At 53.7% G+C, this 26,545-nt stretch overlaps 11 protein-coding genes across 11 annotated transcripts; 4 read left to right on the top strand and 7 right to left on the bottom strand.

Moving 5' to 3' along the window:
* Positions 1-103: 103 nt before the first annotated feature.
* Positions 104-2,567, bottom strand: N7510_000203 (E3 ubiquitin-protein ligase HEL2; the record flags this gene model as incomplete). Its single annotated transcript, XM_056972133.1, has 3 exons — positions 104-1,790; positions 1,851-2,086; positions 2,145-2,567. 3 exons carry the CDS (start codon positions 2,565-2,567, stop codon positions 104-106), a joined length of 2,346 nt encoding a protein of 781 aa, XP_056837250.1.
* A 484-nt stretch (positions 2,568-3,051) lies between these two features.
* N7510_000204 (SWIB/MDM2 domain protein) lies at positions 3,052-4,108 on the bottom strand (the record flags this gene model as incomplete). Its single annotated transcript, XM_056972134.1, has 5 exons — positions 3,052-3,237; positions 3,285-3,335; positions 3,386-3,829; positions 3,885-4,021; positions 4,102-4,108. 5 exons carry the CDS (start codon positions 4,106-4,108, stop codon positions 3,052-3,054), a joined length of 825 nt encoding a protein of 274 aa, XP_056837251.1.
* A 545-nt stretch (positions 4,109-4,653) lies between these two features.
* EifCb (translation initiation factor eIF3 core subunit b) lies at positions 4,654-7,050 on the top strand (the record flags this gene model as incomplete). Its single annotated transcript, XM_056972135.1, has 5 exons — positions 4,654-4,726; positions 4,786-4,978; positions 5,029-6,184; positions 6,235-6,561; positions 6,622-7,050. The coding sequence occupies 5 exons, from the start codon at positions 4,654-4,656 to the stop codon at positions 7,048-7,050; spliced, it is 2,178 nt and encodes a 725-aa protein (XP_056837252.1).
* A 238-nt stretch (positions 7,051-7,288) lies between these two features.
* Positions 7,289-8,089, bottom strand: N7510_000206 (putative extracellular SCP domain protein Pry1; the record flags this gene model as incomplete). The annotated part of the gene is made up of 2 exons (XM_056972136.1): positions 7,289-7,741; positions 7,796-8,089. 2 exons carry the CDS (start codon positions 8,087-8,089, stop codon positions 7,289-7,291), a joined length of 747 nt encoding a protein of 248 aa, XP_056837253.1.
* A 915-nt stretch (positions 8,090-9,004) lies between these two features.
* On the bottom strand, positions 9,005-11,749 carry N7510_000207 (exocyst complex component Sec10 family protein; the record flags this gene model as incomplete). The annotated part of the gene is made up of 3 exons (XM_056972137.1): positions 9,005-9,275; positions 9,324-11,586; positions 11,641-11,749. 3 exons carry the CDS (start codon positions 11,747-11,749, stop codon positions 9,005-9,007), a joined length of 2,643 nt encoding a protein of 880 aa, XP_056837254.1.
* A 998-nt stretch (positions 11,750-12,747) lies between these two features.
* N7510_000208 (ubiquinol--cytochrome-c reductase catalytic subunit CYT1) lies at positions 12,748-14,058 on the top strand (the record flags this gene model as incomplete). Its single annotated transcript, XM_056972138.1, has 5 exons — positions 12,748-12,819; positions 12,930-13,087; positions 13,193-13,255; positions 13,313-13,710; positions 13,766-14,058. 5 exons carry the CDS (start codon positions 12,748-12,750, stop codon positions 14,056-14,058), a joined length of 984 nt encoding a protein of 327 aa, XP_056837255.1.
* A 326-nt stretch (positions 14,059-14,384) lies between these two features.
* N7510_000209 (uncharacterized protein) lies at positions 14,385-15,602 on the bottom strand (the record flags this gene model as incomplete). The annotated part of the gene is made up of 1 exon (XM_056972139.1): positions 14,385-15,602. One exon carries the CDS (start codon positions 15,600-15,602, stop codon positions 14,385-14,387), a length of 1,218 nt encoding a protein of 405 aa, XP_056837256.1.
* A 626-nt stretch (positions 15,603-16,228) lies between these two features.
* Positions 16,229-17,955, top strand: N7510_000210 (uncharacterized protein; the record flags this gene model as incomplete). The annotated part of the gene is made up of 2 exons (XM_056972140.1): positions 16,229-17,701; positions 17,749-17,955. The coding sequence occupies 2 exons, from the start codon at positions 16,229-16,231 to the stop codon at positions 17,953-17,955; spliced, it is 1,680 nt and encodes a 559-aa protein (XP_056837257.1).
* A 239-nt stretch (positions 17,956-18,194) lies between these two features.
* On the top strand, positions 18,195-19,494 carry N7510_000211 (3-deoxy-7-phosphoheptulonate synthase; the record flags this gene model as incomplete). Its single annotated transcript, XM_056972141.1, has 4 exons — positions 18,195-18,200; positions 18,257-18,311; positions 18,368-19,273; positions 19,334-19,494. The coding sequence occupies 4 exons, from the start codon at positions 18,195-18,197 to the stop codon at positions 19,492-19,494; spliced, it is 1,128 nt and encodes a 375-aa protein (XP_056837258.1).
* Positions 19,495-19,966: 472 nt separating this feature from the next.
* N7510_000212 (F-box protein) lies at positions 19,967-22,255 on the bottom strand (the record flags this gene model as incomplete). The annotated part of the gene is made up of 1 exon (XM_056972142.1): positions 19,967-22,255. The coding sequence occupies one exon, from the start codon at positions 22,253-22,255 to the stop codon at positions 19,967-19,969; it is 2,289 nt and encodes a 762-aa protein (XP_056837259.1).
* Positions 22,256-23,266: 1,011 nt separating this feature from the next.
* On the bottom strand, positions 23,267-25,917 carry N7510_000213 (putative DUF221 domain protein; the record flags this gene model as incomplete). Its single annotated transcript, XM_056972143.1, has 4 exons — positions 23,267-24,258; positions 24,308-25,490; positions 25,540-25,704; positions 25,753-25,917. 4 exons carry the CDS (start codon positions 25,915-25,917, stop codon positions 23,267-23,269), a joined length of 2,505 nt encoding a protein of 834 aa, XP_056837260.1.
* Between the last annotated feature and the right edge of the window lie 628 nt (positions 25,918-26,545).

Below are 26,545 nucleotides of genomic sequence, written 5' to 3' on the forward strand. Positions count from 1 at the left end.
CGACATGTAAATCGTGTAGAGCCATGAAAAGTTCCTCGTCTTCAGGTCGTGTATTATCTATGACAAACTGTGCGTCAACATAGGTAGGTAGATTGGTTGGATATCACCCGAAATGGAACAAAGTCTGCTTCCCCTTCTTATTCTTGCCCTTTTTGCCACCACCAACGCCGGGTCCATCGATCAGGTCGAAATCAGATGGCTGCTCAGACGGCGAGGCAGCGCCCGAGCTTGCACCTGAGCCCCATGCGCTCGGGGCGGGTCCGCGGCGGTCATCCCAGCGGACATAGGCGCGGGTCTTACCGGCCATCATGACATTGGGTTTGGAAGCCGCAGGGAGAGCGGGAAAGGCGTCTGCGCCGGAGGAGGCTACAGCCCGGCTTGAGGTAGTCGGGATGCTGGGGGAGGAACGACTGGAGGTGCTGGCGAGGGGTGGGCGGGAGAGGGCAGGAGGAGCAGCAGTGGCCCAGGGGGTGGCAGAGGCGGCATTGTTGCGACGAGAAGACCCGCCGGTGGTAGCGGAAAGAGGAGGAAACGGGTTCATGGATGAAGAAGCGGCAGAGGAAGGGAGAGGACCACTTCTGCCGACAGCAGCACGGGATGATTTGGCGGTAGATGACTTCAAGCGCAGAACACGGCTGCCGCCTGCGCCGCCGCCATTAACGGTGCCGGGGGATATGCCAGGCAAGAGGCCACCTGGGCCTGGGAGGGCTGGATAGTCTTCATTGATGGCACGCCAGTCGTTCCAGGATTGCAGGAGATTAGATCGCTTGGACTCCTCCTCGTAGATTTCGGCCAGTTCCTTGATGAGCTTGCCCAGTTCGGTACTGGTAGTGTCGAAGAGAGTGAAGAAGGCATCGATGAGCTCGGTCGCGGAGATGTAGGAGGTGCGGTAGCTGGAGACTCTGTTACGGAACTCCGCGAGTTTCGTGGCATCGTTGTGCAGAAGGTTCGAGGCCCTCTCAACCACGGCTGTGTGGCGTAGACGCCGCGCCGGGTCTTGCGAGCTGACAGGTCCATTGTTGGCGGCAAGACTGAGGTTCTCGAATTCCTCTGCCGGTGGTGGTGGGGGAGCTCGCGACGATGCAGAAGATTGCACAGGTGTGCCAGCAGCTGATCGTGCCGGGGCGCGAACAGTTTGGGTGTCGTTGCGTGTGAGCTGACCACCAAAGCTCCGCGTGGAAACAGACTGTGCGCTCTGGATGGCCATCTGTCGCTGGTAGGCCATCTCGTCGCGTCTCAGTGGCTGCGCGCTGGAGGCTGGGAGAGGCTCCGCATTCGGGTCGCGACCGCGGCCAGCACCACGGCGCTGGCGCTGCGGCTGGTATGGGCTGCGGAGGTCAAATTCGGCCAGATCGACGATTCGAGCATCTCGTCGCACATCCTTGGAGAGACCATCAGGGTGCGCCTCCAGTTGGTGGGCCTTGAGATCCATCTGGGACTCGAAAACCACAAACTTTTTTTCCAAGCACTCCTTGTCCAGGCAGAGGAAGTGATCCTTTTGGAAGTGACCTTCCAGAGCGTTGTAGTCGATGTAGTACTGTTGCTGGCGATTGGTGGCGTGGCGATCACAGATGTGGCATCGCTCGTGTTTGTCACGGCAGTGGGTATAGAGCTCATCATCGCCATAGAAACGCTGGTGGCAGAAACCACACTCAGGGTGGCCTTTGAACCCACTTTGGTCTAGAGCACCAGGAACATCATCGCCATGCTTTTCATGCCGGCGCAGCTCTGCCATGGTGAACAGGACGTGCTCGTGGGTAAAGACTTTCTTGTTGCGGGTGCAGAGATCACTGTTGCGAACAGGTGAGAAATGAAGAATCAAATGATAGGCAGGAGCTGGGACTTACCACATCACTTTGCCATGTTTGTTCTTCACATGTCTATGAAGGTCCGGCCAGCCCAGGCAGGCAACATCACAGTCTCCATCGGGACAGTTGTACCGCAGGAGTAGCACTGTGTCCTCAAAGATCTCGTCGTTCTCGTACTGGATGCCAAGGTTCTTGTCTGTCCGGGCAAAGTCCTTCTGTTGGAACTCTTCGTACCGTTTAGTAGTATCATCAGTGAAAACCACAAAATTGGACTCAGTCTGCGCATTGAACAGTTAAAATCTGACTAGACTAGTGCAGGACCGAGAGCGAACCTACCCGGCAATGAGCACAAGCTTTGTTCTTGTACAGTGCCCGTAGTCTCAGCGCACAAATATGACAGGTTCGGTGATTGCACGGTGAGACAGAGGTATGTTCGACCCTAGACGCGCAGATAAAGCATACCTCCCCATCATCGGCATCATCGGCATCGTCTGTCGCGGGTGTGAACTTCTTTTTTCCTCCTTCAGCTGCAGGTGCAGTTAAGCGTGCATCGGGTGTGGTAGATTCAGTATTTGGAGTCTGTTTGTCGCGTCCACCACTGCGTTGGCCTCCCCGGCCACGAGTCCTGGAGCCTCTTGTAGCGTCGGCGGGTTGGCGGTGCGGCTCCCCACGGCCAGAAGAAGCCCCTCCACCGCGCCCGCGACGACGGCCACCGCGGGGCTGGCTGTTTGACTCTGAAACAGGGTGGTTATCGGCCATTGCGAGTCAAGATTGAAGCAGCGGGGGCACCAATGTCAAAGAATCACAGGGCGAGAACGTAATGGAGTGGGTGGGAAAAAGTTAGGAGTGCGGGAGTTGCTGACTGATCGCCCAGGCGGAGCGATAACGCGCTATCTACAAACAGCAGCACAAATGTTATGCCACCATCTACGAACTTGCAAGGACAGGGAAAAAATGTCCATATTCAAGGTCTTCGAAAATGGTCCTATTGATCTCAAAATGATCAGTCGCCACTGGAAGACTGCACCAACTCCCGCTGGAGAGCAGAAAACAAAGAACACATCAAAAATCAAAAACCAGTACGGAGTAACTATGCGGTCCGGCGTGAGCAGCAAGCGTGCCAGAAGGAGACAGGGTCGGGTAACTGATGATGGAAAGAAATCGCGCCGGCATCCCCATGCATTGCAGAAAACCAGAAGGGGGAGAACAGGAAATTCGTTAGAGGCATTTCCAGAAGCGCAGACTATTCGTCCGGGTTGTACAGGTTCTGGTTCAGGATCTTGGTCATGGTGAACATGTGGACCCGGTCCTGTTTGAAGACGGCGCGCATGGCCTCATCACAGCGGATCTGTCGGCGGTCGCTTGGGTCCTGCAGGTCGTGGTCACGGATGTACTGCCAGACCTTCTTCACCGTCTGAGGTCGAGACAGCTATATAAAATTAGCATACACCGCTAATTCAGTCAAGAAAAACGCACCGTGACCTCGCCGAGCAATGCGGACAAGGGCGGCGAAAGGTTGAGCGGTTTCTGGAAGAGGGTCAGTTAGATCTGGGATACGGATAGGGTATCAAGCTCACATGGAATCCACCGGTCCGGTTGACCTCCTTCTTGGTGTCCGAGCCCGACTCGATATCGGAGTCATCTTCAGCCTTAATCCGTTTCGCAGTCTTGGCCTTGCTCCGCTTCTTAGTGGGAGCTGTTCGCCGGGGGCCACCCCCTCTTGTAGGTCGTGCGCGCAGATTCTCCTCCGCCTGCAGCTTGGCTGCGAACAAGGCGTCCGCGTCGACATCGGGCTTCCGCTTTTTGGTGGGGGGCGCGCCTCTAGTCGGCTCGGACCCTTCGTCGCTATCAGGATCGCGTTTCACCGGTGAGGACGATGGTGGAGGAGAGGGAACCGCACCCGAGACCGACTCGCCATCTCCGACGCCATTGGACGCGGGAGTTGCCTCGGGTGACGCCGCAACGCCATTTCGTTCAGCGACAATATCGAACCGCTCCATGATGAGCTGCTTGATCTCAGTCTGTACAGATAAATGTAAGCCCCGTCAATATGCTCGTAGTTGGGCAGAGATGGACCTTCTGCGGAGTGAGATCGTAGCCAATGACATCTTGGAGACCTTTGCGAATCCGTTTCTCGGAGATGGTGTTGAGGTCGCTTTTGGCAAGGATCGAATCGATGATCTCGGTGTACCGAGCGCGCTTGTCAGATGAGACTGTGGTGCAAGGCCCGGGTTCAGTTTAGGAAGCTGAACAGCCTCGGCAGTTGGCGCCGGGATGACGACGGGGGACTTACGCGACATCTTGGCTGGGCAGCAGGTGTAGAATCCCTGGCGACCAAGACCAAAAAGGCAATTGCTGTTGGAACAAGTCGGTTGCCCAATGCTAGGTGCGCTGGGAGGGAAGGCGTGCGAAGAGGTTCGGGAGAGATGTCAGGTGAGGTAGAGAGGTACCTATACCAAAGGTCGCACTGGCGCTTAGGACCGGCGGGGCATTGGGACGGAAGAGGTGACCGAGTAGAGACTAGAGATCGAAGAGTAATGAGAAATACACGCAATGCGCCGACACCACGAACACCCAAGCGGACAGACCAGCAGCTCGATTCTTCTCAGAAAAAGCACGCAGGGATTCGCATGCTCTGCTGAACACTGGCTGGCTGGCTGGCTCCGATCCGGGAAGCTGGGGAAGGTGCTGAGTCAGCGACAAAATCATGTGACTTGGTGGTTAGTCAGCGCGCACAAAGAAAGGCGCGGCGGATTGTGGATTATTTTTCGATCCAAGACCGAGAGGCAGTTTTTCCACATCCCTCTGTGTCCCAGCACCCTCGCCAGTCGGATTCACACCCAGTATGGCGCCCAGCTTCGATACTTTGTCCGAACAGGACCTCCACGAGGAGGAGGAGGAAGAGGTTGACTTCTCTGGTGCGTGCGATGGATTTTCATTGTTCTCAAATGGGCCCCTCTATCTAACACCCACCCAGATCTCAAGGCGCAGTACGAAGTCAAACTCGAGGAGGGCTTGGACACATTCATCGTCATCGACGGACTCCCCGTCGTGCCCGCCGACAGCAAGCAGAAACTGGTCAAATTCCTTTTGAGAAAACTCAATGCCGTGGGCCACACCTCCGAAGATGCGGTTTTCATGCCGCTCACCGACAAGGGCATGTCCGAAGGGTGCGTGAAGTGATCCGGGTTGGAAAATACATTTTTTAATCAGTTTACAGGTTCGCCTTTGTCGAGTACGAAACCCCCGAACAAGCTGTCGCCGCCGTCAAGCAGCTGCACGGCACCCCTCTCGACAAGAAGCACACTCTGCAGGTGAACAAGTTGATGGATATTGAGCGCTACGGCCGCGAGGGCCGCGTGGAGGAGGAATACAAGGCGCCCGAGATGGAGCCGTTCAAGGAGAAGGAGCACCTGCGCTCGTGGATGGGTGATGCCAACGCCCGTGACCAGTTCGCCCTCTACCGGGGCGACAAGGTGGGCGTGTTCTGGAACAACAAGGGCAACCCACCGGAAAACGTCGTCGACCGCGCTCACTGGACACAACTTTTCGTGCAATGGTCCCCCAAGGGTACATACCTTGCTTCCGTCCACCCACAGGGTGTGCAGCTCTGGGGCGGGGCATCCTTCTCGAAACAAAAACAATTCCCCCACCCGTTCGTGCAGCTCATTGAATTTTCGCCACTTGAGGGGTACATTACAACCTGGTCGTCGCGGCCAATCCAGGTGGAGGAAGGCCAGCCGGTCCTGACCTATGAGGAGGATGGAAAGAACATCATCGTTTGGGATATCGAGTCGGGCAAGCCTCTCCGGTCGTTTGTCTCGCACGACCTAACCGCAGGCCCTATTCCCGAGGGCGAGATGCAGCCTAAGAAGAAGGTCCAGTGGCCCGCGTTCAAGTGGTCCGCGGATGAGAAGTATGTGGCGCGCATGCTCCAGGGCCAGTCGCTCTCCATCTACGAGCTACCCCGGATGAACCTGCTGGGCAAGACCTCGGTGAAGATTGAGGGCGTGAATGACTTTGAGTGGTCTCCGGCCACGGTCAGCCGGGAAGGTACGAAGCAATACGAGCAGCTTCTCTGCTTCTGGACTCCCGAAATTGGCAGCAACCCGGCTCGTGTGGCGATGATGACCGTGCCAACGAAGGAGATCGTGCGAACGCGAAACCTGTTCAACGTGTCTGATGTCAAGCTGCACTGGCAATCGCAAGGTGCCTACGTCTGCGTCAAGGTCGATCGTCACTCCAAGTCCAAGAAGTCGATGGCAACCAACTTGGAAATCTTCCGGGTGAAGGAGAAGGGCGTTCCGGTGGAGGTGGTTGACAGTCTCAAGGACACAGTGATCAACTTTGCCTGGGAGCCCAACGGCTCTCGATTTGTTCTCATCACCACGGGCGAGACCCCGACCGGCTCCGCCGCCCCCCTAAGACGGCCGTGTCTTTCTTTGCTACGGAGAAAAAGGGCAGCACAGCCGGCAACTTCAAGCTGGTTCGGACCGTCGAGAAGAAGACCAGCAATGGCATCTACTGGTCGCCAAAGGGCCGGTTTGTCGTGGTGGCAACCGTGCACTCGCAATCTAGCTTTGACATGGACTTCTGGGATATGGACTTTGAGGGCGAGAAGGTTGAGGCTGAGAAGGATCTGGCGGCCAACCTCCAGCTGATGAAGACGGCCGAGCACTACGGTGTGACCGACATTGACTGGGATCCCACTGGCCGCTACGTGGTCAGCAGCGCCAGTGTGTGGACTCACTCGGTAAGTCCTGGTGTTTCTTTTTTCTCCCTGTCTACTTCATTTACTAACTCGGGATACTAGATGGAAAATGGCTGGAACATGCACACTTTCTCCGGCACCACCTTGTCCGAGAACCCCACCGAAAAGTTCAAGCAGTTCAGCTGGCGCCCACGCCCTGCTACTCTGCTCAGCAAGGAGGAGCAGAAGCAGGTGCGCAAGAACCTGCGCGAGTACTCGAAGGAGTTCGAGGAGGAAGACAAGTACGCCGTGGACATTGCCAACACTGCTGTGGTGGAGACACGGAAGCGCGTGCTCAACGAGTGGGCTGCCTGGATCCAGCGCGAGAAGGAACTCCTGGCCGAGGAGAGGGAGGCCTTCGGTCTGCCCGAGGACGCCGACTCGCCCAAGAATGCTCTGGATGCACCACCCGCCGGCACGGACGAGGGCGAGACAGTGGTCGAGGAGTTGGTGGAGGAGATTATCGAGGAGACCGAGGAGGTCGTCCTCTGATGAATTTGTTTCCATCGCATATAATGTTTTTCTTTTGTTTTCGTCTTTGTCTGCTGGTCCCTTCGGCGATATACGGGACGCCCTCAAAACCATTAGGTCGAGCTTGTGTGCGCGATGATGAATCCTTGATGTGCAATGTGGATAGCATGAGAGATGCCTACGGATCTACTGTTGCAACCTGGCTGCAAACTGTTCATTCTATATCTATTCTTCTCCTGGTAGACACCGTGATCCATATTCATCCATATAATCCAAACCCGATTCCCACCGTCCCCAGCAAAAACAAGGCCACGACCGACGGCCGCGTGCCTGGGCTTGTGGTGGTCATGGAAGAGTTTGCCGCGCGAACATTCTTCCGAAAGAACTCATTGTGGTCGCCAACGACGTTGCCTCCTGGTCTATATTCGCACACGACATACCATCCTTGGGCGCGAGAAGTCCCATCTGCAGCTCGATCATCCAGAACAAGACCTCGCCGACTATATCTAGATTTATCCGTATACCCGCAGTCAATGGCCGCACAGCCCACCTCCGTGGTAGACCGCCATACCAACTGCGTAAAATGGCCTGTCTTCTCCGTGAAGCCGGTGGGTTTTTCGTAGTTATACTCGGCGCCCTCGTTCCCCCATGCGTCCACAGCGGCGGTGGCATTGGCGTACCCAAATGCAAGGTTCTCGCCGTAGGGGCCACCCTACGCAATAGTCAGTTCATAGATTCACAATATCAAGAAATGAAGAATGCATACCGAGTGTTCCCATATACACTTTTCGGCCCAGTTCTTCGCGTACTTCTCTAGAGTCTCGTTCCATGATAGTGGACTTGCCTCGTGGACAGTCCTGTAGTCGTTAGTCGCTTGCAGGACGGCGGATTTGAAGTCGGTTTTCGAGGTATAAGAGGGTGGATGTGGTGAGGTGGGTATGGCGGTCACGGTGGCGGTGGTTTCGTCTTTTACCATGATGACCTCGTCGGCGGACGCAATGACATTGAAGATGATCAGAAGAAGCCAGTGCCATGAGACTAGGCTGCCGGTGGCCATCATGCCTGGTATATGCATGTATACTGGAGTATTGAAGATACTGTAATATCACTGCATTTTCTGAATTGGAAGCATGCAGTGTTTTCTTTCTCCGATCGTGGATGAATTGGTCCCCTATTGTACTAGGATAGAGAAAAGTCAAAAAGACCGTCCGAGCTAAGCGGGCAATGATGTAGGTAATAGAGGTAGCCTAATGTCAGGGCAGCACAGTACCTGGAGAAGATGTCATAGTCTTTTATCCGGATCCAAGGAACAAGGTCTGCGGGAAGTCTATGAGCCATCATATTATCGTGAGCCATTATATTATCGTGAGCCATTATATTATCGTGACATTCAGACACCACCCGGGTCCAGCCCAAGATTAGAAACTAAAACTAAATACGGCGGAGGTTTCCCAGTCTCAATCGAAGCAGGGTGAGTACATTTCTCTGAATCGTGCTTTCTGTGCCTATCGTCAGGGGGAGTCTCGCCGGGTCTCAGGGCAAAGCGTTTCATCGTGTTCCAGCAGCCGCTGTTGACGTCACTGGTTGGATGGTAGCATCCGGCGCACGGCCTGTGCGCCGGATTGAGCATTGACTGCTGAAATTATTTTTGACATGAATTAATTAATTTGAAAGACATAATGCATAAATCTAAAGGAAAGAATTGAGATCTATAGAGCTTTGGGTAAAGTGGGCGATGCAGTTAGGGCTAATTAGTGGTTGCCAAGATAACAGGAAAATAAACAGTTTGGGGGCCAACGAATCTATTGATGCAAACTGGCGGCCAATCGTCCAGATCTGGGCTCGCAGTCAGTGGAATTCGGCGCAGTGATTGTATGAAATGATAGTCAGAGTTGAATGTGTCTGCCTGTCATGACCCGTAAATGCTTATTGTGTAAATATCGCTATGCAAATCTCTAGATACTGAGGAGAATATCTACATCACGCTGCACCCAATGCCATACATAGCCCGTTCCACATCACGTTTCACCTGGTACCAATCGGCGCGCCGTTCGGCAAAGTCGTACACCTCCTCCACGCGCCAGATGCCTTGAAATCGCTCCGCATCAGCGATGAGCGTTGCCAGCTCTTTGGCGTCCGACGGGTCAATCAAGTAGATCTGGGCCAGCTCGCGGAAGGCCTTGAAGTAGAGGAGGAGCTCGTTGTTCCTCAGCGTCTGTACGAATTTGAAGTAGTGGTTCATGTCACTGTGGCTGGTTAGTAATGAACCACAAGAAAAGAGGGCTTTGACATACCTTATTAGCTTCAGGGATCCCTCGACACTGATCCGCTGTCGCTTGAGATGCTTGCACAATGCTGTGAAAAGTCGCAGTCCCACCTCTTGGTTGAAAACGTCCAGCGTGCTCTTGTCGGTGCTTCCCACCAGCATCTGTGTGTGCGAGGACGCCACGTCAACCACAGCCGCGGCTGCTTCACTGACACCCACGTCCATTGTCTGCCGGTGTGGATCTGCAGAAACGCCCGGGTTGAAATCAGTGGCCAGCTGTCGAGTTGCAAGAATATAGTCTATTTCCTCCATGAGGACATCAATACCCTTATTCAGACCGGCTGCTACCCGCTCGTCCAGCATCTGCTCGAATTTCTTCTTCTCCTTCACAGCAGGGTCGACGAAGTCATTCCGGTCGGTCAGTCTTGTGCCGATAAGTTCCTGCTCGTAGAACACGTCCATCATCTGCAAGATCAAATCGCCGACATTGACCAGCTCCAAAAAGGTCACAAGAGGCTCAACCCCAGACTGGTCGCGCTCTTCGTGCTCGCGTGGTCGATAGTTGGAGAGATGATCGACGGCCTTGTCAAACCCAACGATAACATGTTGGTGCCCCAGAATTCGGAGTAATGATACAAAAATCGCCTCGCACTGCTGCTTCGCGATCCTGCCAGTCTCTCCACCCAGTCGCACAAACTGGGCCGCTCTCTCCAGGCTCGTCTTTGCGGAGTGAACAAGACTCAGAGCGATTTCAATGCTGAATAGAGACCGAATGCCTTCCATCTTCGATTTCATGATTGCCGCTTTGGCGGCCAGTTCGGTGGTCGGGGCTTCCTCCATGGGTACCGGAGTTGGTGATGAAATGGTCGAAAACCGGTTAGGGCTCTTGATTGCTGGCGAATTGCGTCCATTCGTTTCTGAGTCTGATTTGGGTTCTTCGGGTGCTTTTCCGGAAAAACTGGGCAGAATGTTCACGGGCATCATGATGACTTTCTTGAACGAAGTCAGGAAGTCCCGCTTATCTGCCTGTCGATTAATGTTAGACATCAAGTATGACTCCGTAGAAGCAGCCTGTTCAGACAGTTGTCGGTCCCAGTCAGCCACCGCGGCCTCGGATGCCTTCCGGAAAAAGTCCAGCTCTTCAGCCAAATACAGGTCAATGTGCGGTTCGAAAATTCTGGTGATCACCTTGTCCAGGTACTCGTCAAACTTGTCTCCAGAGCTTCGCGAGGGTAATAGGGCTTCTGATAGGTTCATACACTGGACAAAGGTCACCGAGACGGCCGTAAGGTACGACTCCATGTTGCTGCGGTGCAGTTCGTCAAATATGGCCGTCAGAAAGGGATACAGCACGTCCTGGCCAACTTTCTCCATAAAAGGAGACGCCACATTCATATTTTGGGGGAAAGCCCGGTTCATAATCGAGACTTGCTCATTGTAGGCAACGCTCAGGCGGGTCAAGAAGGCCTGGGTATGTTGCAACTTCACATTACCCGTCGACTCATCAATGCAGTCAGCAACCCTCCCCAGTTCAGACTTTTGTGTCATCAGATGGTTGTGATGAATGAAAAGTTCGACGGCCGAGTTGCCGCCATTCAGCGTCCACAATACATGGGCATATTTCCGCATCGTGCCCTCAATGTCATCGTTTTCGTATCCTTTCCGGAATTCGTTCAGCGCGGCAGTCTCAAACATTGACACCGTCGTCTCTAATTGATCTGTCCGCTCTTTCCATCCTTCTGTTATGTCACATTTCGCAAATGCCAGCAGTTGCGATAATAACTGCGCTTGAGATTCCGGGTCTTTATACTTCGTGAAAACCAGACCATCTAATGATGGCCCTGATCGTCCTATGTCGTCATAAAACGGTGCCAATGCAGCGTGGATCTTTCCGTATTCCTGCCGTGCCTCGCCTCGAATAGACTTGGCTTGCTTCAGCGCGCCCAGTATAGGGTCATCCACGGGCGCGAGTATATCTGGCTGGGGAGCCGTATTGACCAGGTCTATCTTGTCGAATCCATCGGCAAGATTTTGTTCGATAGATATTGTAGGAAGGGCACCGTCCTTACTCGCTTTGGTCTCTTCTTTTTCCGCAGTTTCCAGGTTGGCAATCGATTCATAAATCTTCTCGTTGTGCTTTCGCGCTTCGGTTTCATCCCAGCAGCCTATTCGCTTCAATCGCTGGACCCACCGCGTGTCATCGTAGGCCATTTCGTGCATAAGCTTGGAACAACGCGCGGCTCGGACGAGGTCGACGGGGCCCAGGTGCTCAAAAATCAGCGCTATGATCTCTGCTAGCTGTCAGTAAATCTTGTCGGAAGGAGCTTTTTCCTTTTTGCACGCACCTGCTGGAAGAGATGCTCGGGAGATCTCTTCCATAGACGCCATCCGCAGCGAGGCCAACACATCTCGACGCGGAGTGGCGGGCCTTGAGCCTTTCTTGGGATTTGGCATCTTGGGATCTTGAACTGTTCATCGGAAATGCCAGAAATGACCTCAGGTGGCCAGCCCTAGGCCACACAGCTGTTTCTGGAGTGCTTAGACACCAGATCTCTGGGGGTGGTTGTTGTGGAGCGGGGCAGGTTCGGGGCAGAAGAGAAGTGCCGAGAATAGTACAGTGGATCAGAGATGGACCATTGAGGCAAACCAAGTCAGGGTCGCATCATGAGCACCCAGGATGTAGCACTTCTTTTTTGTTCTGCAATCGGAGACACATTCCACGATCGGCACAGATCAGTGGTGGTCTCACCGCCGTCGGCAGAACCGAAGGGGGAGGGGAACAGGGTCAGATATAATTCGTGCGACAGAAACATATGTAAGTAGATGATTGGATATTATTATTGCAAAAGATTATCTTTATGCCACAAAGCTGGGCAAATAAAACATCAAGGTTGAGTGGTTGGTTCTTATAGTGAGTGTGCTTGACCTCTCACCAAATATATACTTGCACACAAAACACTATTCATAACACTATCTACTCCTAACCTCCGTTAGCCGGTTACCAAACCCCCAGAAATACCCATGTCAAATAGTGTCCGATTCACAGCAGTCGAGACATCATTGTAGGGCATTGTGCAGCGAGAATGTTTACCTCTTTACCTATTGCAAATGTTCAACGCCTGAAAACAAACATCCTGCTGTCTCGAATGATTAGCTCCTTTAATTTTAAAATCTGGTTAGGAGAAGTTCTTTCCTCCTGGTTCTTTCCTGAAAACAATATACGACACGATGTCGAGTCTCCCGAGAATTATTCGCGGTTTTCACCGGGTCGGGGTTGAGCAGCAGCCAATGAGCGTGTACGTAATCCCCTAACCTAAGACTCTTCCACTTCTTCTCTTCCACTACCGCTTCTTCCCTCACCACGCCCTCCTCCTCCCTCCCCCACCACCCTCCCTTCCTGCTTCGCTGCTGCGCTCCCATCCATTCACCTTGATCGGAGGGTCGATTTCGCCATGCTGGCACGTTCCGCCCTGCGCGTGCCCTCCCGGGCCATCGCACGCCAGTCGCTCGGCAAGACGGCCACGGTACGCCTCGTCCACACTCCAATCCATCCATTGAGTTCCGACAGAGAGGGCAATCGCTGGCCCAGCTCGGGAGCCATTGATTTTCGGCCATTGACTGACATACCCGATAGCGTGCCTCTTCCACCGCCGCCGGTGCCGAATCCGCCAGCTCCCCCTTCTCTCTCACAATCACTGCGTCCCTCGCAACGGCCGCGGCTGCCGGTTCTGCCGCGTGGTACTACCATCTCTATGGCCAGGAGGCATTCGCCATGACCCCTGCTGAGGAGGGGTGAGTGAATTCCCTCGTGGTGGACTACCCGGGTCGCCCCGTGACGCCGAACCGAGGATTGTGCGATCAACGAGCAGTTGGACTAACTTGTGATTTTCTTTTCAGATTGCACCCCACCCAGTACCCCTGGGTGCATGAGCGCTTCAACAAGACCTTCGACCATGCCGCGTAAGTTTTTTCACTCCCATGCCGTCGCGACCGGTGGACACTAACAGCCCCCAAAAGCCTCCGCCGCGGTTTCCAGGTTTACCGCGAAGTCTGCGCCAGCTGCCACTCCCTGACCCGTGTCCCATGGCGCTCGTTCGTTGGTGTCATGCACACCGTGGATGAGATGAAGGCCATGGCCGAAGACAACGAGTACGACACCGAGCCCAACGACGAGGGCGAGCTCGAGAAGCGGCCCGGAAAGCTGTCGGACTACATCCCGCCCCCTTACAAGAACGACGAGGCTGCTCGTGCTGCCAACGGTGGTGCTCTACCCCCGGATCTCAGCTTGATCATTAAGGGCCGTCACGGTGGCTGCAACTACGTGTTCAACCTGCTGACCGGCTACCCCGATGAGCCCCCGGCGGGCGCCAGCGTCGCTGCGGGCATGAACTTCAACCCTTACTTCCCTGGTACCGGTATGTAGTGATTTGGGGATGTTATGTCAAACCGCAAAGCTAATTGGGCCTGCAGGCATTGCTATGGCCCGTGTCCTTTTCGACGGTGTCGTTGAGTACGAGGACGGCACTCCCGCCACCACTTCCCAGATGGCCAAGGACGTCGTCGAGTTCCTGAACTGGTCCGCCGAGCCCGAGATGGACGACCGCAAGAAGATGGGTGTCAAGGCCATCACTCTCCTGACCGGTCTGTTCGCCATCAGCGTTTGGGTCAAGCGTTACAAGTGGTCGCCGATCAAGTCGCGAAAGATCGTGTACAGCCCCCGATCCGGCCCCGCCGCTGAGTGTGTCGCCGCACGACTGTTATGAGTGAGAAAGATGGGGCGTGATGGGGGCAGACCGATCCTGCTCCTGGCCTGTCTTGCCTGACTGATCTGTTGTGTTCATTTATGGTCGTTGGCCTTGTGTTGTTAGAACGCTGCGAGCACCCCCTTGTATCTGTGTATCCTAGATATATTCCTTTTTGTCTTTTGAAAACTGTGTGCTCGAGGAATCCCTGAATTAATTTCCTTTGTTGTGACATTCTACCTACGACCCGTAGAAGCAGAGCCGATTGTAAATCGCGTAAGATTGGAGTTATATCATCAAGCTATATATACACAAAGTGGCGAGCATGATATAGTACAATGAGCTTTTCAAAGGGTATCATCAGGCTCGGTCGTCCGCTCTCCATCCCCAAACAACTTGACAAAAGCCAGATCATAACTCTTCCACAGCGCCCCAAACACCAAATTGGCCAATGTCACTATCCACGGCGGACTGCGCCCGTCGGGCCTGGCAAACAACTTCGACAACGTGATAATTGCCAGCACCGGGGGTGCCCAGATACCAAGGAACAAAACCTTCCCGATCTTCTGCCGTGTGGAAGTGATCCGATACGGCCGGATCTGAGCCAGATATTCCTGATAAGCGGTAGGAAGCTGGTGCTCCGCAGCACCAGTCGTGAGCAGATTCAGATACCGGGCCGACGGCTGCGCATACTCGGGATCCGGACGGAGATGCGGCTCGGATTTGAGGCAGAGCGCGCTGAGACCACAGGCGGTCCGTGCCGCATGTGTGAGGGTAACCCCGGATTGTTTCCGCCGTCGCGCTTCGTCGGCCGCGGGTGAGAGCAAGGTGTGTACCTTGAAGGCAGGTGTCCCTGGATGCTCGGGGACGGGGTCGGCGGGCTTGTACGACTCCGGGAATGCGTGGCAGTTGACAACGACGTCGCGGTAGCCTCGTCCACCGCCCTCTGTGGCAATGATCTTAGCGTAGTCAGCCAGCGTGACTTCGTAGACGACGCCGACGAGGGGCTTGTGCCATCGATTCCGGTGCGCTTCGGCGGCGGCCATGAGCGGTGCTTTCTCCGACACGGAGGATTTGTCGAGTACATACCAGGCCTCATCTTCTGCCTCTGCCGAGACATCTGCTTCCTCTGGATCGCGGAACTGGGTGCCCGCGAAACACGGCTCGGCGTATGGAATGCCGGGCAGATCGAAAGTCAACCGCAGCTCAGGCACGAGTACATTGATCTGCGACAGTGGCTTGATGCCACGTGCACCGCGAAAAGTCTTGGACGCCAGATTGGACCCGTATGCCAGGTAGAGAACCGTTTCCTTCTCTGCGACTGGATCCGTCACGCCGGCTCCGTGCTCCTGCTGCTCCGCGATCTTCTCGGGGAGGTGTTCATCCTGATCGAGGGAGGTGGCGACACTTGAGGCACGCCGCCGCGCGACGGTCGTGGTTGGTAGGGAGGCGACATCGGGAGTGGAAGGCCTGGCAATAGGGCCGGGCAAGAGAGCGCGCAGTCGGTCGAGAGATTCTGTGCCGCTGAAGTGGTTCTGAGAAGGGTCTTCGTCGGCGTATGTCATGGTGGTGTAGCCCAGTCAGCAGAAGTACTGCAGACAGCCAAGAATAATGATGACCCGGGAGCCAGCCAGGAAGTGCTAGCCATAGGTCATTTATGTCTGAATTCGCTAGTCTGCCTGTCCGGGGCAATTGGACGCCCTTCACCCGTCGGAGATCAATTCGCCCGTGATCCGTGCTGAATAATCGACCTGACTAAGTCGGACAGGGTCTGCGACGATTAGTTAGGATATACATAGTCCATAGTTGTAGTATTTACTTTGTCTAAAATCATGTCTACACGGATAATGTTCCTGCTGTGTAGTTACGAATGATGGGAGTGCAAGTTTTACAGTTCGACCAATGGACACTACAAAAGAATACCGAATGCGATGGGACTATGATGTGAAGCTGTTCGATTTTGATGTTTATCTTGTTTTCAGCCTCGAATAACTGACCAAGTGATAAAAAACGGCTTTTCCCCCCTTCTTGTCTCGTCAATGTATATCTCGATGTCCAGTGTTTCGGTGGTGGTGAAGCCAGGTGATCTGGTTGCACTTGCCTTCTTATCTCTCCCTCGTCTCTCTTCTTTCTTCTTTTCCACCCGGATGTCAACCTTCCCATCTTGTTTGGCAATAGTCCCCTTGACGCCATGAAGCTCTCTACTATGGAACGGGACGTGCCAGAGAAAGGCTCGTGGGGTGCTGGGTCATTGCACTCCAAGTTCTCGTCTCGGATTTCAACGTCCCCTCAGATCAGGAGAGCAGCACGCCAAAAGATGAAAGCTTCGAACACAACAGAGGGTCCAGAGGAGAGTTTGCTGCCCAGCCATGATGATCAGTCCAACTGTGATATTGGAGACGGAGCAACCGCGGTCTCATCCCCAGTCCCAGAAAACGCCAATGCAAAGCCCCAGGACAAACAAAAACGTGCATCCAAAGCTCTCATGACCTACACAAAAGGCCGAAAGGCCAAAAGGCTGGCAGTGAAGGAAAAAAGCTCCAGTAGTCATCAATTGCCACTGGCAATGAACCCTCTTATCGCTGCGAGTGCAACTTACACAAAATTAGGCCCAATGGACATTACAGACACTCCAGGTGAACACCCAATTGCACCGACTGATGACCAGCCAAAGAATTCCCGTGGTCTAAAAGCCCTGGGAAGAGGAAAACAAATGGGACAGAAGCTGAACCTCGCCTTTCAAGATTTGGTTGATGAAGACAATGCATCTATTTCCGATGATTCTATGGCGTCGGACAACACAGATCAGGCTGACAGTACCTTCGAGCCTCCGTCCAAGCAATCTCCGACCGGCTCTGTCTTTCGTGGTCGTTCCCAACTGATGAGCTCGCCTGATTATGCCGCTGTCCAGTTAACTTCTGACCGTGAGGCCACTCCTACGGCTTCCAAGCAACAGAGTTCTTCTTTTCAAACCAATGGATCACAGGAGCCATTTTATACTGCGTACACTAACCATTTCATACCAAGCTCCGAAAGCACCCCCGAGTCACAAAGGCCTCTGCTTGCCACGCAATCTTCTACTGAAGAGACAGGTTCTGGCCCGAAGATCCACAGATCAATGCCGAAAAACAGCATTGTTGACCAGAACGGGAGTCCTCGCCTTCTGCCTCAAGAAGACACGTATCTTGTACAGAACCCTAGCATGATCGACGCTGAATCCCGGGCAGGGCACATTCTTCCACACAGCAACGAGATAGAGACGGCGGATGATTGGGGAAAGTCTCAATCATCGCAGTCTACCCAGTTGATGTGCACTTTCCATCGGCAGATTTCCTTGAACTATTACCCTCTCGACTGTGGAAAGGAAGAAATCCCGAAGCGATTGACCGAAGGCACGCTCTTCGGGCCTCCTCTCTACCTCAAATGGCGCCCCAGTGCAAGCCGTCCGGTTCGGAATGATGATGGCAACCAAGTTGAGCCCCCAGCCATTGCGCCAGAACCAAGAACACCCATACCAAATTACAGACGAGATAATGCTGCGACCATGTCTGCCTCCTCTCTTCCCCAACTGGAATCCTCACTGTACGATCAAATAATAGAATGGATGGCTTCTCTGCAGGAGGCGCAGAGATCTGTGACTGAACTCACGCTGGAGACAAATCAAGTATGCGGGCCCGATTTTCTGAACTCTAAGATCATTAACTATCCCAGCGTATTACCCGTCAACTGGAAGAGGAGAGAGAGGCCATTGCCTTCGTGCTGGACGAGTACCATGAAGAGTCGCGGAGGGCGCTGGATCGACTGTTTCAGATGCAGCATGCACAAATGGCCCTCTATCGCAAGTCGGTGGCTGCTATGCTGCAGCAGCATGCTGACCTGTGCATGAGACTTGTATGGCGGCGGCCCGGGCGAGAGTGATGTATCGACCACTCACTGCGCTATGATTGACTGGTCGCCCCGAGGCCGATCACGTGGGTCCGGTGGACTTTCATACTTCTTTTTTTTTTGGTCCGCCGCGTTTGCAATTGACCGTGACTCATTACTCTTGTTCAAGCTCTCCTGTTTCGTGTATTATTATTCTTCTCCCCTGCCGAATCAATTGCTTTCCGACTCTCCCCTGGACCCAAATCCCTCGACTCTCTCGAGTCTGCCCCGCCATGTCGGTGAGTCAGCCCCTCCATGACCGAATGACAGCAAAGACTGACGCCAAACGACGCAGTTCTTCATCGAGAACCCCAATGTGGGAAACACCGACCATCTCGAAGACTCGCGCAGTAAGCCCCGTCGCCACGGACCATTCCCACTCCCAAGACTTACCTCGCCCGTACAGTTCGCGGCTACAACCCGCTCACCCCGCCCAACCTCCTCCAGCATGAGATCGCATTGACGGAAAAGTCGCGGCAAACGGTCCTGCAGGGTCGTAGCGAGGCCGTCGCCGTAGTACACGGCACAGATGCAGAGCGCCAGCGCCTGATGGTGGTCATTGGACCCTGCTCGATCCACGACCCGGATATGGCGCTGGAGTACTGCGACCGCCTGATGAAGATGAAGGAGAAGTACGCGGATGACCTGCTGATTGTCATGCGCTCGTATCTGGAGAAGCCGCGCACGACTGTTGGGTGGAAGGGTCTGATCAATGACCCGGATATCGACAATAGCTTCAAGATCAACAAGGGACTGCGCATCTCGCGCCAGCTGTTCGTCGACCTGACCAACAAGGGCATGCCAATTGCCAGCGAGATGTTGGATACCATCTCCCCGCAGTTCATTTCGGACTGTTTGTCCGTTGGCGCAGTCGGTGCCCGCACCACCGAGTCGCAGGTGCACCGCGAGCTGTCGTCTGGTCTGTCGTTCCCCGTCGGATTCAAGAATGGCACCGACGGCTCACTAGGCGTGGCCGTTGATGCCATTGGCGCCGTCAGACACCCCCATCACTTTTTGTCTGTCACCAAGCCCGGCGTGGTGTCCATTGTCGGCACCGTTGGCAACCCGGACTGCTTCGTCATCCTGCGCGGCGGCACGAAGGGCCCTAATTACGACGCAGCCAGCATCAAGGACGCCAAGGAGAAGCTGATTTCCAAGGGCCTGACACCACGTCTAATGGTCGACTGCAGCCACGGTAACTCGGAGAAGAACCACAAGAATCAGCCCAAGGTGGCCGCCGTGCTGGGCGAGCAGATCGCGGCTGGTGAGACGGCCATTATGGGCGTGATGATTGAGAGCAACATCAATGAGGGTGCGTTTGCTAGTTTTGTTTCTGGTCGTCATAATCATCATCACTAACTCTTGTGTTTAGGCAATCAGAAGGTCCCGCCAGAGGGCAAGGCCGGCCTCAAGTACGGCGTGAGTATCACAGATGCTTGTATCGATTGGGCGGATACCGAGTCCGTGCTCGAGAACCTGGCGCAGGCTGTGCGTGCCCGGAGACAGAAGCTGGCGGCCAATGGGACCAACTAGATTCATTTCTAATGACTGCATATGTATTCTGGGTAGAAGCAAAAAGTTTTTCAATGGACTTAGATACCCGAAGACTAAGTGATACCCAACGCCACGTCTTATCATGCCCTTAGGGACCTGCAATTGTAGTCTTTATGATGATTTAGTATGCCAAGGTACATCTTTATACACCAATCCCAACGCATCTGAGGGAGTCCACTGTAGATAGAACATATTATGAGTGAAAATGAGAATAAAAGTTTGGAATTACTAACGCTATGATAGACGGCTAGAAAGAGAAGAAGACATCGTGTGAAAGGTGAGATTTATGCTGATCCAAGTATAACATGCATTATATTCAGGAGAGACATGAATATACTTCTGCTCAGAAATGCAACAAGGGCCGCCGTGCGCCATGCGAAGAGGGAAGGGATGAAAAAGGATATGTAAAATGCTAAAAATGGCAAGATGATGGCCGCGAACAGCCCCTAACCTAAGCACGACTGCTCTCTCTCCACAGACCCTCTCTCGATTCGAGTTCAGGGATCTTAAAATCCACAATACAAGCAGCGAATGAGGGACGGCGGAGCGGGGATTCATCGGAACCGCCATTTCTGATCGTTTGAAAGTCATGTGCCATATTAGACATCCGGCGACTTGGTCCATATCGACTGGTGAAGTTGTCGTGCTGTTCACCGGACTTGCGTTTGCGACATGATCGTAGAGGCGACACACCAGAGTCGGTGCGGTCGACTAAGCGAGCCGATTCTAGACTGCCGTCAGAGGCGAGTGTAAGGGATTTGCAAGGGACTGTGGCAAGATCCTGTGTGCTAGTAGTGAAAGTGTCGACATCGAAAATGCTCGCTTCTCCTGAGGCGTCGAAGGCCCAGACGCGAACACTGCCGTTAGAAGACTGCAGGGCCAGTTCCACGAGATTATCCACACTGCCAATCTCTTTGCCGTATATCTTGAACGGCCACATCATTGCTGTAGGTCTGTAGCTGACACTCAGCAAGAACTCCCAGTCGCCGTTCTGGTTCTGCACCAGACTCTCGCGCCGCTTGCGGGATCGCTCCGAGTCCACGAACCAGTCGCGGGCGAGATCGCTGTCGCCCATGACGCCGTCACCTTGTCGCTCACGTTCCTTGCGGATGACGTTAAATACATCCAGGGGGACTGTGTACAGGACAATGCGGTCCTGGTACGCGGCCACCACTCGCAACCCCCAGTTCAAGTCCGATCCGGCAGCGAAGATGGTTGGTACGCGAGCCTCCTTATTGATATCTGCTGGATCTTTGCCGAACGGAGGCACACAGACGAAGGCTCGGGTGAGACTGGTAGGGCCACCGATTGGTGCATCTGATCCAATGCAGAGTAGACCGGTACGGGGCTCGATGAACATAATGTGATAGCCGTCATTGATGGGAATCGCCCGATAATGGTGACAATGCGTGGCCCGTACAAGACTCAGACTAGATGAATTGGCAGGTGGCATGCGAGTGAATGACTGGACATCTGCCAGAAGATGAAAGTGACACTTCTTGGGATGGTCCGGGGATGGCGAGTGTAGGCAGGCGCACTCGTGAAGCTCCGGGCCGGCCAAAGAAGTTATCAGCCGTAGTTCCATAGGTGTGTCGGGGCGATTTGGCAGGAAATGCACAACTTCTGAGGGTTGTGACATTGGGAAATGCTTCCGCTGCTCCTTATGGTTGGTCTCATCTATCCAGTGTAATTCAACGCCAGAGGAGCTGCCGAACGCCACGCATCGGCGCCCAGGGCAAACTGCAATGGTACGAGGTGGATGTTCGGATGAGCACACATTGTAATGATAGTGACGAGACGTAGGGTTAATTGTCGGCATCTGGTGACTACGTGGCACCTCCGGCTGAAAAGTAACTCTCTCGTCCGTATGTTGGAATACGTCTAGATCACAAATCATTCCAACACGGTTTTGTAGTATGGCGGCGACAACAAATTTGGGCGAGCTAGTGTCCACTGTGGCAGAGAGAACTTCAAGCGGGCATTCAATTTTGGATATGGGCTCCAGGTCAGCGTCTGTCAAGTTGGTTGAAATCATCCGCCTGGCTTTCCTGGAGCGGAGGCGATAGACATAGATCATGCACCCAGTAGAGACGAGCAGATAGTTGCCGCAGCTGCTGACGCTGAAGGTCGACATTCCTCGTTTTGCGTCTCTCACACTGTGTGATGTCGGTTTAGCACGAGACGTACTCCCACGAGTCTTCGTGACTGTTGATCCCTGAGAGAGCTGAGAGAAATCCACTATGGAGGTGGTCAAGAAGCCTGGCTTCTCAACATTGGCTTTCCGACCCGATAAAAGGCATTCGGTGGCAAAGCGCCGGCTCATGCGCCATACTTCGCTCTCGTCGGTTTCTTGCCTCAATGTGAGCTGCTTTGCACAGTCATTCTGCCAGGCATCCCACCACCCAGCCCGCTTAAGCATACGCTCCAGCAGATTGCGATTCAGGCTCACGCGCAACCATTGCGAGCATGTTCGACGCGCATTGTCAAAGTCACGCGGTGTCAGCATCGAGAAGATCTGAAGAAGGATCTCTGGTGGGGTGATATTGGCCGCTGATGGGAACGATCGATCTGTGCCATGAGGAATGGCATTATCGCTGCGTTGCGCAGATACGGTGGTAGGGTTGGGTATCACAGCAGGAACAGTTGATGTAGCACAATCGAGTTTTGACGCTCTGGCAACCTTTTCATTCTTCGGTCGATGCCCAGCATAGCCGTGGCTAAGCGATCTCGTCGATGGCATCTCGAGTGTCGAACAAGCAAGTCCGTAGCTAACTCCACAAGCACCACGAAATGAATCCAAGTAGTTCCCGATGATATTATTATAGTTCCACTAAAGCATGCTCGGAGAGGGCAAAGTCGGTGACAAAGGGCCCGATTTATTGTGTGGTCCCTAAACGAGGCAGAGTATATCAGGCAGGATGCAGAGGGCAAGCCACTTTCGTACTCTCAGAAGGATGGATTCGACTGAGTGACGAGATGATCAGAGCGATGAAGTGGTGATGTGCTAAGAGTTAATGACAGTCGGGAGATCAGCACTTGTCTAGTCGATCGAATTCCCGCTGGCCATGGTTTGTAATGGTATGTGAGATGTGGACAGGCTGTATGTAACGATCTCGCCGAAATGTGGGCGGTTGTATAGTTCCAGTCAGCGTGCCTCTGAAAGCGGGAAGGATGAAGTTGGAAGTTGATGAGAGAGGAGACAATGTAAGGCGCCGGGGACACGACCGTCATATACCCCGATCGCTTGTTTTGCCATCTCGCGCATCAGCCTACAAGCGATTGCCACCGAGTCAAAGGCAAAGAAGTGTGACGGGAGTCACCGAGTTTTGGCGGGAGTGGGACCGTGGATGATGGGTGGCGATGGGAATGGAGGCAACCAACGCAGTATAGCGAGTAGGACGGTGAAACCATTGGGTGTACATAATGGTGAATTAAGCGACATTCCAACGCTCAAGAATGTGGGCCACGCGACGCTCGTGCCGGATGCAGACGATCTGTTGTATTGTGCAGCAGGAGAGTTTCATCGGAATGTGTCCGATCTCGATTCGCCGGACGAGGCAAATCTACAACAAAAGATCCTCTGTTCTATGGAGAAATGAATGGTGATAACCAACGAAATTATTTAACTCGACAGTATAGACAAATTACGATCACAGAGGTATCAACAGGTCGTACATCGTGAAGGGGGAAAAAGATCGACGCTGGAAAGTCAGGAACAGCTATACCCCAAAATCCGAGCAAGCCGAGGCCATCAAGTCGATACTTGGTGCAATCCGAATTCCGACGCTCCATTGCCAATGCCATTATTCTGGCTCGAGTTCCGACCAGGAAGCCAAGCCGAATGCAGTGGTACCAGAAGACTTGGGTTCACATACTTCTTGAACCGCAGCTCGAGCTCCTGGCCTGCGATGTGCACGGGGAGGGCATCACGGTCGAGACCGGACGGCGACATGATCGCAGAAGACGAGGGTGAGAGTTCGCCACCGATCTGGTCGCGATTGATACTCTTGAGGGCGATGAATTTCATGAGTGGCTCGTACGTGCGCGCGAACCAGTAGGTAAACCAGACAGTAAAGACCAGCAGAGGCACGAGAAGCAGCGAGCGGGTGATGGCCAATCGTAGGGCCAAAACACCGATCATGGCGAGTTGGTAGACCACCAGCCCGATGAACAGACGGTTGCAGATCATCGGCCAGGCACGGCCCGTGGAATGCTGCTGGTGGTCCATGGCGTACAGGAGCTGGTATTTGTAGATGAAACGGCCGATGGTGAAGTAGACTAGGCCGAAGAGGCAGATCAGCCAGGAGCTAGGGAACACGCTGTACACAATGCAGATGATCAGAACGAGAATCGTCTGCGGGATCGAGAAGCCGTAGCTGAACACCGGCGGCGTGGAGAGCTCTGAGTAGTCCCGCGGCGTTCGCGCGAACAGGTAGCGGATTGGATATAAGGAGAGACTTCCGAACTCCAACAGCCGAAATGGGAAAATTCCGACACCCTGCAGGACTAAGAGATTGATGTAGAACGGTGAGAGATCCTCCAGAGACCGTGCCAGTGCAGAAGCAACCGTGGTAGCATCTTTGAACGCATCGCGAAAATTCTGCCAAAATCCGTAGAAGTTGGTGGCCGTACTAAAAACGGTGAAGACGAGGAAGAGGTTGAAGAAGGTGAAGAAGAAGTTTTTCGAAATGAGAGACAACTCCACATCGCCCCGGGACATCATTCCTTGGTTATTGGATAGCCCTGACAAAGAGGTTAGTCTTGGTCAGTCAGATGTGGAGTCCACACTCACATTCATATAAGTACGGAACAGCCAGAGTCAACAGCGTGAGACCCAAAGTTGGTAGACCAGTTTGAACCAAGGACTTCAGAAATGGGTGGAGAGCCAGGGCATCGGCCAGACTGGGGAACACTTTATGGAGAGTCTCCAATTTCAACACATAGGCAAATGGAATCAAGAGAACCGACCAGAATATGGTGAGAAACCCAATCACAAGAGTGATCGACCACGACTGCGCCATGCGGCGCAAGCGCGATAGATATGTATTTTTCCAGATCACATCGGCCGGGGCTGGGGCAAGCCGGGCAAACATCTGCAAAGGGTGGGGGTCAAGGATGGCCTGCACCAACATCTGAGAGGCAGCGATGGATTCCATGGTCACGAAGGCAATCTCGGTGGGGCGATACTCATTTTGGCGCGCTTGTAGGATGTGTTCATCGGTCTTCCGTAGCTTCTCCTCGTAGTAATCGATCGCATCGACCATCCGAAATCGAAGCTTGAACGGACCGTACCAGATGCGAGCTTTTGGTCGTTCCTCGGAGTATTCGGAGACGTGACCTCGGTCTGCACCAGAGAGCAGCTGGGATCGCTCATCATCGTCGTTGAGGAGATCTGATCCACGCTGGTTCATCAATCGCACGCTGTTCCCGTCGCTTGGTAGCCTTTTGTAACCCAAATGTGTCGTCCAAGCCCGCTCCAAGTTTCGAAGAATAGTCATTCGCTCGTCGACCAAATTGTCTAGCTCACGCCAGTTCCGGCATAGCGTGACACTCTCAACCTTGCCAATGTTCAAGCCCTCCACAAAATCCCTAACCTTCTCCTCAGACAGCAAATCTCGTGGGATGCCAGACAATCGAACGGTTCGGTCGGTCGTGCTGGTCTGATTGGCGAGATAGGTCTGCCGGGTCCGAATGATCTTGTTCGTTTCTTGAAGAAGCAAGTAGATAGCCAACCCAGTGAAGATGTATGTGAACAGCACGTAGATCCAGAGATACGGCGGAGCTGATTTAAGTTTGCCCTTGTCTGTATCCTTGGCCATCGCAATCACGGTCTTGTTGTGCGGCGGTCCATCATTATCCCACCCGGGGATCCCGTACCGGCCTTCATATTTGTAGTGTAATGGCAGAATGACGGTGAGACCGAAGAAGAAAACCGCGGAGAGGAACCGGATGGCGAATTTGAAGAAGGATAGTAGCTACAGCACTTAGCAAATCGTTTCGCGGGACGTCAAAGGGTGTACCTACCACATATGCATCCAGGCCAGCAGACGCCAAGATTTCATCCTCTGTAATGCGATACACGACGGGTATCCAGCCAAAGAAGCTATTGGGAAGTTCTGGTAACCGGGAAGCGGCATTGCGCTGCCGTCGTCGCGCCGCATAGAGCTCTGACCACTTTGGTCGCAGAAGCTGTGACCAGTCAGCGACAGTTGACACTCAGAAAGGGATCGACCATACACAGAATGAGAGAAAGGCGCCTAGGCCCAGTGCCAGACTGATCGAGAACTGCGTGTACAGATCGCGCCCGTTCGTCTGATCCTTCCACCGCGGCTCTCGTCCGTCGCTGGAGTTGAAGGCAAGCACGGTCCCCAGCGGAGTGACCGCGGATGCCGTTAGAGACATGACTCTAGGTCAGAAGGTGCTCAAACCCCGAGAAAATGTCGTGTCGAAGGGTCGTGTGTGCTACCGATTCATCAGGGCATGCGCTGCTCGGGACCGTTGAAGCAAAACAACTGACGTCAGGGGCGGATGGAGAGAAGATGGAAGGCAGAGAACAACTCGACAAGCGACAGAGTTTCAAGAAGAGTATTGCAATTTTTGAGTTCGTAGGCACTGCCAGCCCAAGAGAATAACCAAATGTCGAGAGTGGCGTGAGCTTTCTCCCTTTTTTCGTTTTAGCGGTGTTGAAGGACTCGATGCTAGTTATGCTTGCATCTGCTGACTCATCGGAATAGCATAAGTTGCAGTGCACATGACCCAGGGTTGGCCTCCGCATTACTTTCATTTCTACAATCAGTTAATCGATCAATACTGATGGAGGCACGGAGACAAGTCTCGACGGTCAAGGCATGTGATGCCTGCCGTCGGCGGAAGCTGAAAGTAGGTCCCCAGGATTCGTCACTGTGGATTTACTCATGGAATCGACAGTGCCCTGGGAAACAGCTATACGACCCGGATCCCCGGTGTCTTCGTTGCCAGAAAACGAATATTCTATGCACATATCATGACGTACATGGAAAAAGAGGACCCA

Source organism: Penicillium lagena (genome assembly GCF_028827675.1).
Source record: "Penicillium lagena strain IBT 129212 chromosome Unknown utg000001l_segment0_segment0, whole genome shotgun sequence".
Classification (NCBI taxonomy): Eukaryota; Fungi; Ascomycota; class Eurotiomycetes; order Eurotiales; family Aspergillaceae; genus Penicillium; species Penicillium lagena.